This window comes from Lepidochelys kempii, chromosome 10 (genome assembly GCF_965140285.1).
Source record: "Lepidochelys kempii isolate rLepKem1 chromosome 10, rLepKem1.hap1, whole genome shotgun sequence".
Classification (NCBI taxonomy): domain Eukaryota; kingdom Metazoa; phylum Chordata; order Testudines; family Cheloniidae; genus Lepidochelys; species Lepidochelys kempii.
The window spans coordinates 83,480,130-83,492,643 of record NC_136389.1 but is presented as its reverse complement, the minus strand read 5'-3'; the positions used below and the strand labels follow the sequence as shown (position 1 = coordinate 83,492,643).

At 46.3% G+C, this 12,514-nt stretch overlaps 1 protein-coding gene across 12 annotated transcripts in view; it reads left to right on the top strand.

Moving 5' to 3' along the window:
* CTDSPL2 (CTD small phosphatase like 2) overlaps nt 1-12,514 on the top strand; it is a 104,020-nt gene that overhangs the window by 81,154 nt on the left and 10,352 nt on the right. For all 12 annotated transcript variants that reach the window (XM_073304551.1, XM_073304552.1, XM_073304548.1 and 9 more), the window contains 2 exons: nt 11,986-12,048; nt 12,153-12,232. In XM_073304551.1, coding sequence (XP_073160652.1) covers nt 11,986-12,048; nt 12,153-12,232 — 143 coding nt within the window. The remainder of the gene's footprint in view (nt 1-11,985; nt 12,049-12,152; nt 12,233-12,514) is intronic.

Genomic DNA, 12,514 nt, shown 5'->3' with positions numbered 1-12,514 from the left:
CTATTTCTTTTCAAAAACTACATGGTGGACCAGAAAATGCCGGAGTTGGGGGTGGGACGGGACGGGGCGGGGCAAGACTTTATGTGTGCATGCACATGCAAGGGAATGTAGGCAGTGAAGGAGGGTAGGCAGAAAGTGGGGTGTGAGTATGCAGGACAATGAAGGGATGCAGGTGGGAAGGGTACACATGTTTGTGTGTTCAAGGGAATTTACGGTGCAGGGGAGAGAGGGAAACTTGGGTTGTATGAAGGAGAATGTAGAAGAAAGTAGGGAGGGAGCATTTGGCATCTGTGCACAGGGATAATGTAGGGAGTGACAAGAGAAAGGACAGGTTTGTAGGATGGGGAAAGTGGGATATACTCTCCTGTTGCTTTACTATGCTCTGGTGAAACAAAGCAGCTGTAAATGCAATTTAACTGGCTAGTATGCTCTTGCTGCAGAGTGCCATAAAGGAGTCTCAGCACACCAGTGAACTGACCATAAAAGTTATTTTTTTTTTTTAAGGTTGATACTTCATATCTTCAAACAATTGGAAATAACACATGATAACATTCTCTTTGGGTTATGAAATTTTAAATTAAAAACAAACTGGGAAATTCTTAGCCCTGGTCTACACTGGGGGAGGGGAATTGATCTAAGTTACACAACTTCAGCTACGTGAATAATGTAGCTGAAGTCGACGTACTTAAATCGATTTACTGCGGTGAGTCGACTGCTGCCGCTCCCCTGTCAACTCTGCCTGCGCCTCTCATGGCGCTGGAGTCCAGGAGTCAATGGAGAGTGCTCAGGGGTTGATTTATCACGTCTAGACTAGACGCGATAAATTGATCCCTGCTGGATCGATTGCTGCCTGCCGATCCGACAGGTAGTGAAGATATACCATTAGAGAAAGGCATGTTAATATGGAGGTAAGGGTGAAAATACATATCAGTAAGGCTACGATTTTGTCATGGATATTTTTAGTAAAAGTCATGGACAGATCAAAAAGTCATGGATATCATGACCTATCCCTGACTTTTACTAAAAACATCCCTGACAAAATGGGAAGGGAGGAGAATCCAGCAACATGACAGCGGGGTTGGAGGGGGGGTGTTAAAATCTAATGTACATATAAAAATCAGTTTAATCTAACCTGGGACCAGCAATACTAGAATGCTGTAATCCTATAGGCAACTGTTTGATCATGGTGTATGTGTAAAATGTCTAGTCAGGTGCCTGATGAATCCGCTTTTGGTTAACCAGCCGAATTCGGGAGCGACCCAGCTTGTTACAAATTTCACAGATTCATGTGTTCTTTGAGTGCTTGCTCATGTCCATTCCATATTAGGTGTGTGTGCTTGCCTCATGCACCAGTGCTGGAAGTTTTCCCCTCAGTAGGATCCGTAGGGGACCAGCTCTGGCGTCCTCTGGAGTGACGTCCGCATGGCGCGGTATAAGGGGCACCGCTGGCTCCCCCCACCCTCAGTTCCTTCTTGCTGCAGTGATGGTGCTGGAACATCTGCTGCTTCGGCTAGCATTGTTTCGTTCTCTGTCCTTGCAAACCTTGAAAACCTGTAATATAGTTGTATATAATTAGTAGTTGAATTAGTTACCCTTAGTAGTAGTTCTCAAACTCTTAGTTAGTCCCGAACAGGACTCAGCCAGGGAACGGGGCGTGCCCCGGTCGCCAGGCTTTAAGTCCTGCAATTGTTGCAAACAGTTTATGCCCGTCAGCGATCCTCATAGTAGGTGCTTCGGTGAGGGGCACATAAGCGACAAGTGTTGTCTTTGTAAGTCCTTCAAACCCAGCACAAAAAAGGATCAGGACAATCTCTTGAAGGCCCTCCTGACGGAGTCAGCATTCACTCCGGCACTGGAGCAACAATCTGACTTGGCACCGAGCATTGCAGCATCAGTGCACAGTGCTCCGCCGTCGACATCCATGAGTCGCCACCAGTGCCCCTCTGTGGCTCCGGCCAAGATGACAGGAAGGGGAAGATCCCCTGCCTCCTGCAAGGGAAAAGAGAGGGCTGGGGGTGAGCCAAGACCCACACTGGGCAGCTCAATGCCCCCTTCGGGAAGTCAGGCCCCAGCTCAAGACAAGTAGTGTAGTCCATCCCATGCTTTGCCTGTGACTCCAGATAGTGGTACAGGCCTCTGTCAGCTCCAGGTGCCATCGATGCCTGAGGCTCTGCAGGCAGCTCAGGAGATTGTGACGCTTCCGGTGCTGCCCACACCGGCTCCAGCGGTACCCAGGTCTTGGGGTAAGCCCGCCTTGGGATCTCCGCATATGTCCCTGCCCCAGCGGTACCGTTCCCCATTGCGTGGGACGTCCTGCCACCACTTGCCTGCCCGAATCCATAATGCCTCTGATAGGCAGGCTCAGCGGAGCCCTCTTTGGTCCCTGGACCTTGGGCACTGACAGCAGGATCTGAGGCGTACCTCGACGGTAGCCTGGCACAGATCCACTGAGGCATGCTCCCCCCACCCCCCGGTAGGAGCACTGAGACCAACCCCTGCATCGCAGAGAGCTCGGTACACATCCTGGGACCAATTGAGGGATTGAAGTCACCGGATTGCCGTTGTCAGTCTCTGAGACGGGGATCGCCACATTTGGGGAGTTCCTCCCGGCAACTGGCACGTGATAGCTCCCGGTCCTGCTCAACGTCTCAGTACCAGTCGGATAGCATAAGGTGTAGATAGCCAGGTTTCCGACACCGATCAGCTGAACACCGTCAGTCCCCAAGGCCCTGACCAAGACGTTCATCTCGCTCAGACAAGTCTGCCTCCAGACTCAGCGACGAGTACTGATCAGATAAGATCTGCCACTCCGCCAGATCCTGGTCGCTGGATAGTGACTGCTCTGGCTACAGTTCCGGCATCCAGCAGGGCTTCCTAACTGCAGGGCAACCTCCGATGCCTGCGTCATCACCTACATCATCAGCACCGAAACCTGTCCCATGGCCCCAAGCACAGTGGCCAGCATCATGGTAACCATAGAACCCCTGGGGGTTCACCCAGCCTTCCCAGGCTGCCCGCTCAGTGTTGGCAGCCTCAGACAGGCCAGTGGCCTCAACATCCTGACTTCCTCCAGTGCCCGGAACTTCGGGAGGAAGGACCCCACAGGTCCAGGAGGATGCAGGGGAGCAGCCTGCTGGACCACCAATGTACATGGATGCTCCTGTGGTACCAGCATCGTCCTTGTCATTGCTGGACGAGGCTATCACAGAACCCCCTCACCCAGTTCCTCAAGATGACGCTAAGGCGCACCAGGAACTATTGAAGAGGGTCGCATGTCAGACTCTGTGTTTGATGTCCTCTGCTCCCAGCCTGCAACTGAGAGTGGCCAATCACCAGGCCCTCCTTGGCTGCTATGATTACAACATGTGGCAGGCCATGGCTAAGTTCAAGACTTTGCTCCCTGAAGGGTCCAGGAAGGAATTCCGGGCGATCCTCGAGAAGGACACAACAGCTGCCAGAGTGGCCCTCCAGGGGGCTTCAGACGCGGCAGACTCTGCAGCCCGCACTATGGCCTCCACTATTTCCGTGCAGCGAGCTTCCTGGCTGCTCCTCTCGGGCTTGTCCACCGAGGCTCAGCAGTCAATGCAGGACCTTCCCTTCGACGGCCAGACCCTATTTGCAGAACAGATACCAAGCTGCATGGGTTAAAGGACTCCTGTACCACCCTGAAAACACTGGGGCAGTATGTCCCAGGCCTGGCACATAAGCGGTTCAAACCGCAGCAGCCTCAGGGACAAGGGAACCAACCTTGGCAGGACCCGCCTCACAAAAAGGTCAAGGGCTAAAAGTGCCACCCGAGCCACCCCATGCTCAGTCAGGCTCCACCTGGAATAAGCAAGGGGCCAAGTGACTGTTCTAAGGGTGCACCCAAGGGCGACCTACCAGACTATTCCCTGGATCCATCTTCTCTGTTTTTTCCCAACTGCCTTTCCTTTTTCCTCCCTGCATGGACTGCAATAACCTCAGACTGTTGGGTCCTGAACACAGTGGCGCAGGGCTATACCCTCCAGTTTCTTTCTGCTCCCCACTTCTGCACCCCCTTCCCTGTCCCTCTTCAGGGACCCTTCTCACAAGACTCTCCCTGTACAGGAGGTTCAAGGGCAGCTGGGGGCCGTGGAGGAAGTTCCTCTAGAGTACAGGAACAGGGGGTTTTATTCCCAACAGGTCCTCCTGGGAAGTAGGAAGCCCTAACTAGACTGACTTACCTGGCCAAGTGGACAAGATTTTCCCGCTGGGCATCCGAGCATGGCATCTCTCCCTTGTGCTCTTCCATACAGGCTGTCCTAGATTACCTGTTTCATTTGAGGAACTAGGACCTGGCACACTCTTCCCTTAGAGTACATCTCAAAGCCATCTCCACTTTTCACCTGCTTTTCACCCCCAAGGACAGACATTTGTTTTCCCATGACGTGACAGTCAGATTTTTGAGAGGGTTTGATATACTCTTCCCGCAGGTACAGACTCCTGTCCCACAGTGGGATCTTAACTTGGTCCTCTCTAGGCTCACTGGCCCGCCCTTTGAGCCGCTGGGCCCCTGCTCCTTTTCCCACCTGTCATGGAAGCTCGCGTTCCTGGTGGCGGAGACATCGGTGAGACAAGTCTCTGAGATTAGAGCCTTGACCTGAGAACTGTCGTACATCGTCTTCTACAAAGACATGGCTCATCTGTGGCCCCACCCAGCTTTCCTGTCAAAGGTGGTGTCTACCTTCCATATGAACCAGGACTTCTTCCACCTGGTGTTCTGTCCCAAACCGCACAAGACCAGCGAAGAGAGGTGTCTTCATGCACTGGACGTCCGAAGGGCCTTGGCTTTTTACTTAGAACATACCAAGCCTTTCCGTAAATCAACTCAGCTCTTCATCACTATAGCGGATAGGATGAAGTGCTTTCCGGTGTCCTCGCGGAGGATTTCCAATTGGATCACCTTCTGCATAAGGACCTGTTATGACCATCCAGATTGGATGGGATTCTGTGTGGTCCTCCCAGCTTTCTACACTGATGTAAAAGGATGTCATATAATTTTTGCACATGTCGTGGTACTGCCATAAAGGGCGACCCCACTTTCTAAAGCTGTCTCGAATGTTGCTGTACAAAATGTTCTTGGGGATATGGTCTCCTTCCATTCTCCTGATATGACTGAGCCATTGCAACCTCCTCTTCTTGATAGTAGTTTCTAAGTGTATCTATCATGTGCGCTCCAGCACCTCTGTGTTTGGTATTTTGTCTTCCTGCTCTGTTTTCTGGATCTTGCCCAGCCATCTCATGTGGAAGCTATTCAGTCTCCTAATGTGCCTAGCATATGTAGTCCATGTTTCTGAACATAAAGCAGGGATGACAGCATACAAGTCTCATAGATTTACATCTTCACCTTTGCCAATAGTTTGCTGTTATTCCATGCATGTTTCTGTAATAGCCCAAAATTCTTAGCTGCTTTTCTGATTGTTAGTTCAGTCTGATGGTCAAGATTTCTGCTGATCATAGAACCCAAGTAGCAAAAGCTGTCAACAACGCAGAGATTTACCCTCCAGAGTGATGTCAGGCATTGGTTCTTCCACCCTTTGGTACACGATCACAGTCTTCTTGAAACTAATTGTCAACCTGAAGCTCTTGCATGACACACAAAATCTACCCAAGAGATTTTGCAGGGAAGATTCACAATGGGCAACCAAAGCTGCATCATTTGCAAATAGGAAATCTCTCAGAACCAGCTCTTCCCCCTTGGCTTTCACTCTAATTCTTGCTATGTTGAACAAGCCTCCATCTAGTGTGGTTCGAAGATAAATTCTATCATTGCTGTCCTTAAATGCATCAGAGAGCAGGAATGCAAAGTAGAAGTTAAAAAACACAGCGGTTAGGACACACCCTGTTTCACCCTGTTGTTGATGTCAAAGGCACTTGATTCCTAGTCAGCAACGATGGCCCAGCGGTTAAGGTGATTAACCTAGATCTTGGGAGACCTGGGTTCAATTCCCTCCACAGACTGCCTTTGTGACAATGGGCAAGTCACTCAGTCTCTCTGACACTGTTCCCCATCCTGTGCTTTGGATGATTTTGTTAGCTATTTTTTTAAAAAGCCTCATCCACCTTCTTTTTGGGTTAGGTGATCTGTAGTAGACCGCTATCATGATGTGTATTAAGGTTCTTCAAGTATGTGTCCCTATGTGTTCTCCAACATAGTGTGTGTGAGTGCCTGTGTGCACTCAGTTGGAGATTTTAGCAAGCAGTGTCTGAATACACAACTGCACACCACCCATCATCATGCTCCAGTATCAAGGTTTATAAGGAGGTGCAAACCCACTACCACTCCAATTCCCGCTCCATAGTCCTTTGCTCAAGATGTATCTTAACAGTGTCCACTGCTAGATTTACAGCTTCCTTGCTCTTGCTTAGTATTTTATTTTAATATGTTTTTTCATTGCTAATGTTTTAGCACACATTTATGCTTTTTTGAGGGAACGGTTCCCACATCTAATCCCTTTCCTTTGTCAGAACTTTCACTTTCAGCCGTTGCATCTTTTCTGTCATTTTCCTGCCTGGGTTATTCCAAAGATCCCAGGCTTTAAAACCTGCTAGACCTGCCAAAGGTCTTTTCCCCTCAGTGACAGTGATTCCGTTGTCTCTGCTGTCAGGGAGAGTTCTGCGTCCTTTGGCCATGGTCTCTCTGACTGTGCCAGAGCCTTCAGCCTTGTTGAGTGAGGACCATGGGTCAGCTTCAGAAGTGAACCATTCCAAGAGGAAGAGACCCCACTCCCTGGCGAGAAACTCCAAAAGAACAGAAAAGTCACCTTCAAGGCCAGGACTTAAGGAGAGCTTGCATCTAGGTCAGCGAGGTTCTTTATGCTGGCCCTGTGGACGTACAGCACCAGAAGGTGCCAGGGCTGACCAGATGCATACTGCTAAGGGAAAAATTTCCAGTGACTGTACTTGGGGCATGCGCATGGCTACAATGGAATGGACATGTGCAAGCATGTGAAGAAGAACTTGTCATGAACAAGTCCATGATTGGTTGAGCCCATCTGGAAAAGGTCTGAACCAATTGGTTCTTCAGGGACCACTCATGCATCTGTGAGGCATCTCTCCTGGGGCGATCTGCAACCACATTGTTTTCCCCTGCCAAATGTATTGCTACAGGGTAAATGTTGTGGCGGATGCACCAATCCTATTTCTTTATTGCCTCTGCACACAAAGAGTGAGCAACCTCGTTTGTTTATATAATACATTGCCGATTTATTGTCCGTTACTTCCTGCACAATCTTCCCTTGCAAGTGAAGAAGGAATGATCTGTGGGCCAGGTGAACAGCTCTTAATTCCAGTACATTGCTGTGCAGCGTTCTTTCTTGAGAAGACCAGTGTCCTTAAACCATTAAGTTGCTCAAGTGTGCTCCCTAATCCTTTGTTGATGCATCTGAAGTCACTGTCCAGCATGGTCCTGGAGGAGTGAATTGCACACCTTTGAGCATGTTGGTCCCGTTTGACCACCAGCGTAGAGAGGCTGTAATTTTCTGGGACATGGTGAGAGACAACTGAAGACAGTCCAAATTTGGACTGTAGATAGGGATGTCCAGTGTTGCAAAGGTATCATTGTCAGAAGGGCAAATGGAGTCATGTAGATAATGGCTGCTGTAAACCCCTTTGAGATCCAGGAGGAAGTTTATCATCAATGTGGGGCAATTTCGGATCTTCAGTAGGCACTGCTCCATTTTGAGAAATCTGTCTTCTGGGAGAAGGGCTCTCCCTGCTGTTGAGTCCAATATGCGACCTATAAAGGGGATTTTTTGAATAGGACAAAAGACCGATTTGGAAAGCTGAGGAAAAATTCTAGACATGATAAGAGGTTGGTTATGGCTACAAACACTGTAGAAAGCTTTCTGTTCAAGTAAGACCAGGTTTTCAGTGGTCAAGAAATGGATGCTTCCATCAGAAGACCAAGATCCATTGCAGTATGACTGTTGATGATATAGAACTTCCTATTAATCTGTGGAGTTCCCTGTTTGTTCCTTCTGAGTACTCAGGCCTTGCCTACACAGAAAATTTACACCAGTTTAGTGAAATCAGTGCAAACCCTGCGTGGACACTCTTATTTTGGTACAAGAGTGACTAATTTAAGTTTAGCTTAAATTTGTTCCTAATTGACTGAAGGGTATACAAAAATAAAGCTGATTTAAATCAAAATAAAATTGCACAGTCTTTTGCACCAGTTTAACTAATTGGTTTAAAATAACACCTTTACTTAAACTGGTGCAACTCTATATGCAAACAAGTTTGTAAAAAAGGTAAACAGAGGACAATATCCCCCTCCTAGCCCTTTGGTAGCCTTCCTGATCCTGGTGTCCAGGATCTCATCCCTGCTCAACAGTAGTAGAAATTTCCATTTGCCAATTGTAAAATCTAGTGTCACAAGGCTGGTGGTATATGACACTTTAAAATCCTGTCTAAGAATCCGTCGTCTTAATTAAATTTTTGATTTTCTGCCATGTTCAAGATGTAGCAGCTAAGATTATGCTGGGTAATACTGGTGGTTTGCAATTTGACAGTGAGATTTCTTTTTTGTGTTTTTTCCCAAATGAAGTACAAATTCAAGTAGGTAATTTTCATGACTCCTAATCTAGTGCTATAGGTATTTCTTCAAGCCCAAACCCATATAATATAGGTTTCAGAGTAGCAGCCATGTTAGTCTGTATTCGCAAAAAGAAAAGGAGGACTTGTGGCACCTTAGAGACTAACAAATTTATTTGAGCATAAGTTTTCGTGAGCTACAGCTCACTTCATCGGATGCATTCAGTGGAAAATACAGTGGGGAGATTTATATACATAAAGAACATGAAACAATGGGTGTTACCATACACACTGTAACAAGAGAGTGATCACTTAAGGTGAGCTATTACCAGCAGGAGAGTCGGGGGGACGGGGGGGGGACATTTTGTAGTGATAATCAAGGTGGGCCATTTCTAGCAGTTGACAAGAACGTCTGAGGAACAGTGGGGGGGAAGGGGGGGGAATAAACATGGGGAAATAGTTTTACTTTGTGTGATGACCCATCCACTCCCAGTCTCTATTCAAGCCTAAGTTAATTGTATCCAGTTTGCAAATGAATTCCAATTCAGCAGTCTCTCGTTGGAGTCTGTTTTTGAAGTCTTTTTGTTGTAATATTGCGACTTTTAGGTCTGTAATTGAGAGACCAAAGAGATTGAAGTGTTCTCCGACTGGTTTTTGAACGTTATAATTCTTGACGTCTGATTTGTGTTCATTTATTCTTTTACGTAGAGACTGTCCAGTTTGACCAATGTATATGGTGGAGGGGCATTGCTGGCACATGATGGCATATATCACATTGGTGGATGTGCAGGTGATCGAGCCTCTGATATTGTGGCTGATGTGATTAGGCCCTATGATGGTGTCCCCTGAATAGATATGTGGGCACAGTTGGCAACGGGCTTTGTTGCAAGGATAGGTTCCTGGGTTAGTGGTTCTGTTGTGTGGTGTGTGGTTGCTGGTGAGTATTTGCTTCGGGTTGGGGGTCTGTCTGTAAGCAAGGACTGGCCTGTCTCCCAAGATCTGTGAGAGTGATGGGTCATTCTTCAGGATAGGTTGTAGATCCTTGATGATGCGTTGGAGAGATTTTAGTTGGGGGCTGAAGGTGACGGCTAGTGGCGTTGTGTTATTTTCTTTGTTGGGCCTGTCCTGTAATAGGTGACTTCTGGGTACTCTTCTGGCTCTGTCAGTCTGTTTCTTCACTTCAGCAAGTGGGTATTGTAGTTGTAAGAATGCTTGATAGAGATCCTGTAGGTATTTGTCTCTGTCTGAGGGGTTGGAGCAAATGCGGTTGTATCGTAGAGCTTGGCTGTAGACAATGGATTGTGTCGTGTGGTCTGGATGAAAGCTGGAGGCATGTAGGTAGGAATAGCGGTCAGTAGGTTTCCTGTATAGGGTGGTGTTTATGTGACCATCACTTATTAGCACCATAGTGTCCAGGAAGTGGATCTCTTGTGTGGACTGGTCCAGGCTGAGGTTGATGGTGGGATGGAAATTGTTGAAATCATGGTGGAATTCCTCAAGGGCTTCTTTTCCGTGGGTCCAGATGTTGATGATGTCATCAATGTAGCACAAGTATAGAGTAAGGGCATTAGGGGACGAGAGCTGAGGAAGGATTGTTCTAAGTCAGCCATAAAAATGTTCGCAAAAAGAAAAGGAGTACTTGTGGCACCTTAGAGACTAACCAATTTATTTGAGCATAAGCTTTCGTGAGCTACAGCTCACTTCATCGGATGCATACCGTGGAAACTGCAGCAGACTTTATATATACACAGAGAATATGAAACAATACCTCCTCCCACCCCACTGTCCTGCTGGTAATAGCTTATCTAAAGTGATCATCAGGTGGGCCATTTCCAGCACAAATCCAGCTGGTGATAGCCCATCCAAAGTGACAACTCTTTACACAATGTGCATGACAATCAAGTTGTCACTTTGGATGGGCTATCACCAGCAGGAGAGTGAATTTGTGTGGGGGGGTGGAGGGTGAGAAAACCTGGATTTGTGCTGGAAATGGCCCACCTGATGATCACTTTAGATAAGCTATTACCAGCAGGACAGTGGGGTGGGAGGAGATATTGTTTCATATTCTCTGTGTATATATAAAGTCTGCTGCAGTTTCCACGGTATGCATCCGATGAAGTGAGCTGTAGCTCACGAAAGCTTATGCTCAAATAAATTGGTTAGTCTCTAAGGTGCCACAAGTACTCCTTTTCTTTTTGCGAATACAGACTAACACGGCTGCTACTCTGAAACCCATAAAAATGTTGGCATACTGTGGGGCCATGCAGGTACCCATAGCAGTGCGCTGATTTGAAGGTATACATTGTCCCTAATGTGAAATAGTTATGGGTGAGGACAAAGTCACAAAGTTCAGTCACCAGGTTTGCCGTGATATTATTGGGGATACTGTTCCTGACGGCTTGTAGTCCATCTTTGTGTGGAATGTTGGTGTAGAGGACTTCTACATCCATAGTGGCCAGGATGGCGTTTTCAGGAAGATCACCGATGGATTGTAGTTTCCTCAGGAAGTCAGTGGTGTCTCGAAGATAGCTGGGAGTGCTGGTAGCATAGGGCTTCAGGAGGGAGTCTACATAGCCAGACAATCCTGCTGTCAGGGTGCCAATGCCTGAGATGATGGGGCATCCAGGATTTCCAGGTTTATGGATCTTGGGTAGCAGATAGAATACCGCAGGTCGGGGTTCCAGGGGTGTGTCTGTGTGGATTTGTTCTTGTGCTTTTTCAGGGAGTTTCTTGAGCAAAAGGTGTCGTTTCTTTTGGTAACCCTCAGTGGGATCAGAGGGTAATGGCTTGTAGAAAGCTTATGCTCAAATAAATTTGTTAGTCTCTAAGGTGCCACAAGTACTCCTTTTCCATATAATATAGACACGCATACACATTTTTACTGAGTTACTAAGTATGCTTATGTTTTTGTCAGCCTGGGGCATTTGAATTGGTGGAACTTCTTTATTGGCTTCTGATACCTGTGTATCAGATGTGTAATTCTTAATGGAAGAAGGTCATTGAGAAGGCTGACTAACTAGATGTTGACAGTCATCGTCTTGTAACGTGTGGCTACTGACTGACAGAACCTGAAGCAGATTGATCAGAGTTGCAAAATACAATTTTTAGTTAAGAAATTATTACCTGGTTCCTGTATTTTTAAAATGATTTCTGACTGCATCAAGTTTTCCAGTAAGTCAGTTAAAGATTACTTTACCATTTTACCTTTTCACTCATAGAAGAGTTGACTGATATTGCAAGTTAGTTGAAATATTTTGAATGTTCAAATATTACTGTATGAGTAATCTATCATTTCTGTTCAGTGTATTCATAATGACCATTTTTCTTTAATAATCTGTACAGACTGTCTATAGCTTCAACTGTCCCTACAGTAAAGCCACTTTGAATCTTTCCGTATTATTTATTTAAATCCATCTCTTATTTCTATAGGTTTATGTGCGGTTAAGGCCGTTCTTCAGAGAATTCCTGGAACGTATGTCTCAGATATATGAGGTAATAATACTTAGATATCTCCCTGAAAGTTTTTTTATATTATATTTACTCATTTATATATGATGCTAAATAATGATGCAACATTTTCCTCCTCTAATTTATAGATCATTCTTTTTACTGCTTCTAAGAAGGTGTATGCAGACAAGTTACTGAACATACTAGATCCTAAAAAGCAACTGGTCAGGTAAACTTGATTAAAAACTTGTGTAAATATCTAATGTTAGGCTAAATGATTTCTTAATTAAAATTTTGTGAAAAATAAATGGATCATTACACATTAACTACTTCGTTGTAGTGTGCCTCACTAAATTGACCTAGTGTGTATGCATGAAGGGGGAAAATGAGAGGTGGAAAGGTAATTGAATTATTGTACAAGGGATACTAGTGACATAAATCCTAGCCATTTTTGTACTCCAGTCTGACGCTTAAAGCGTATGTATCCCTTGATCCATCATAACATATTTGA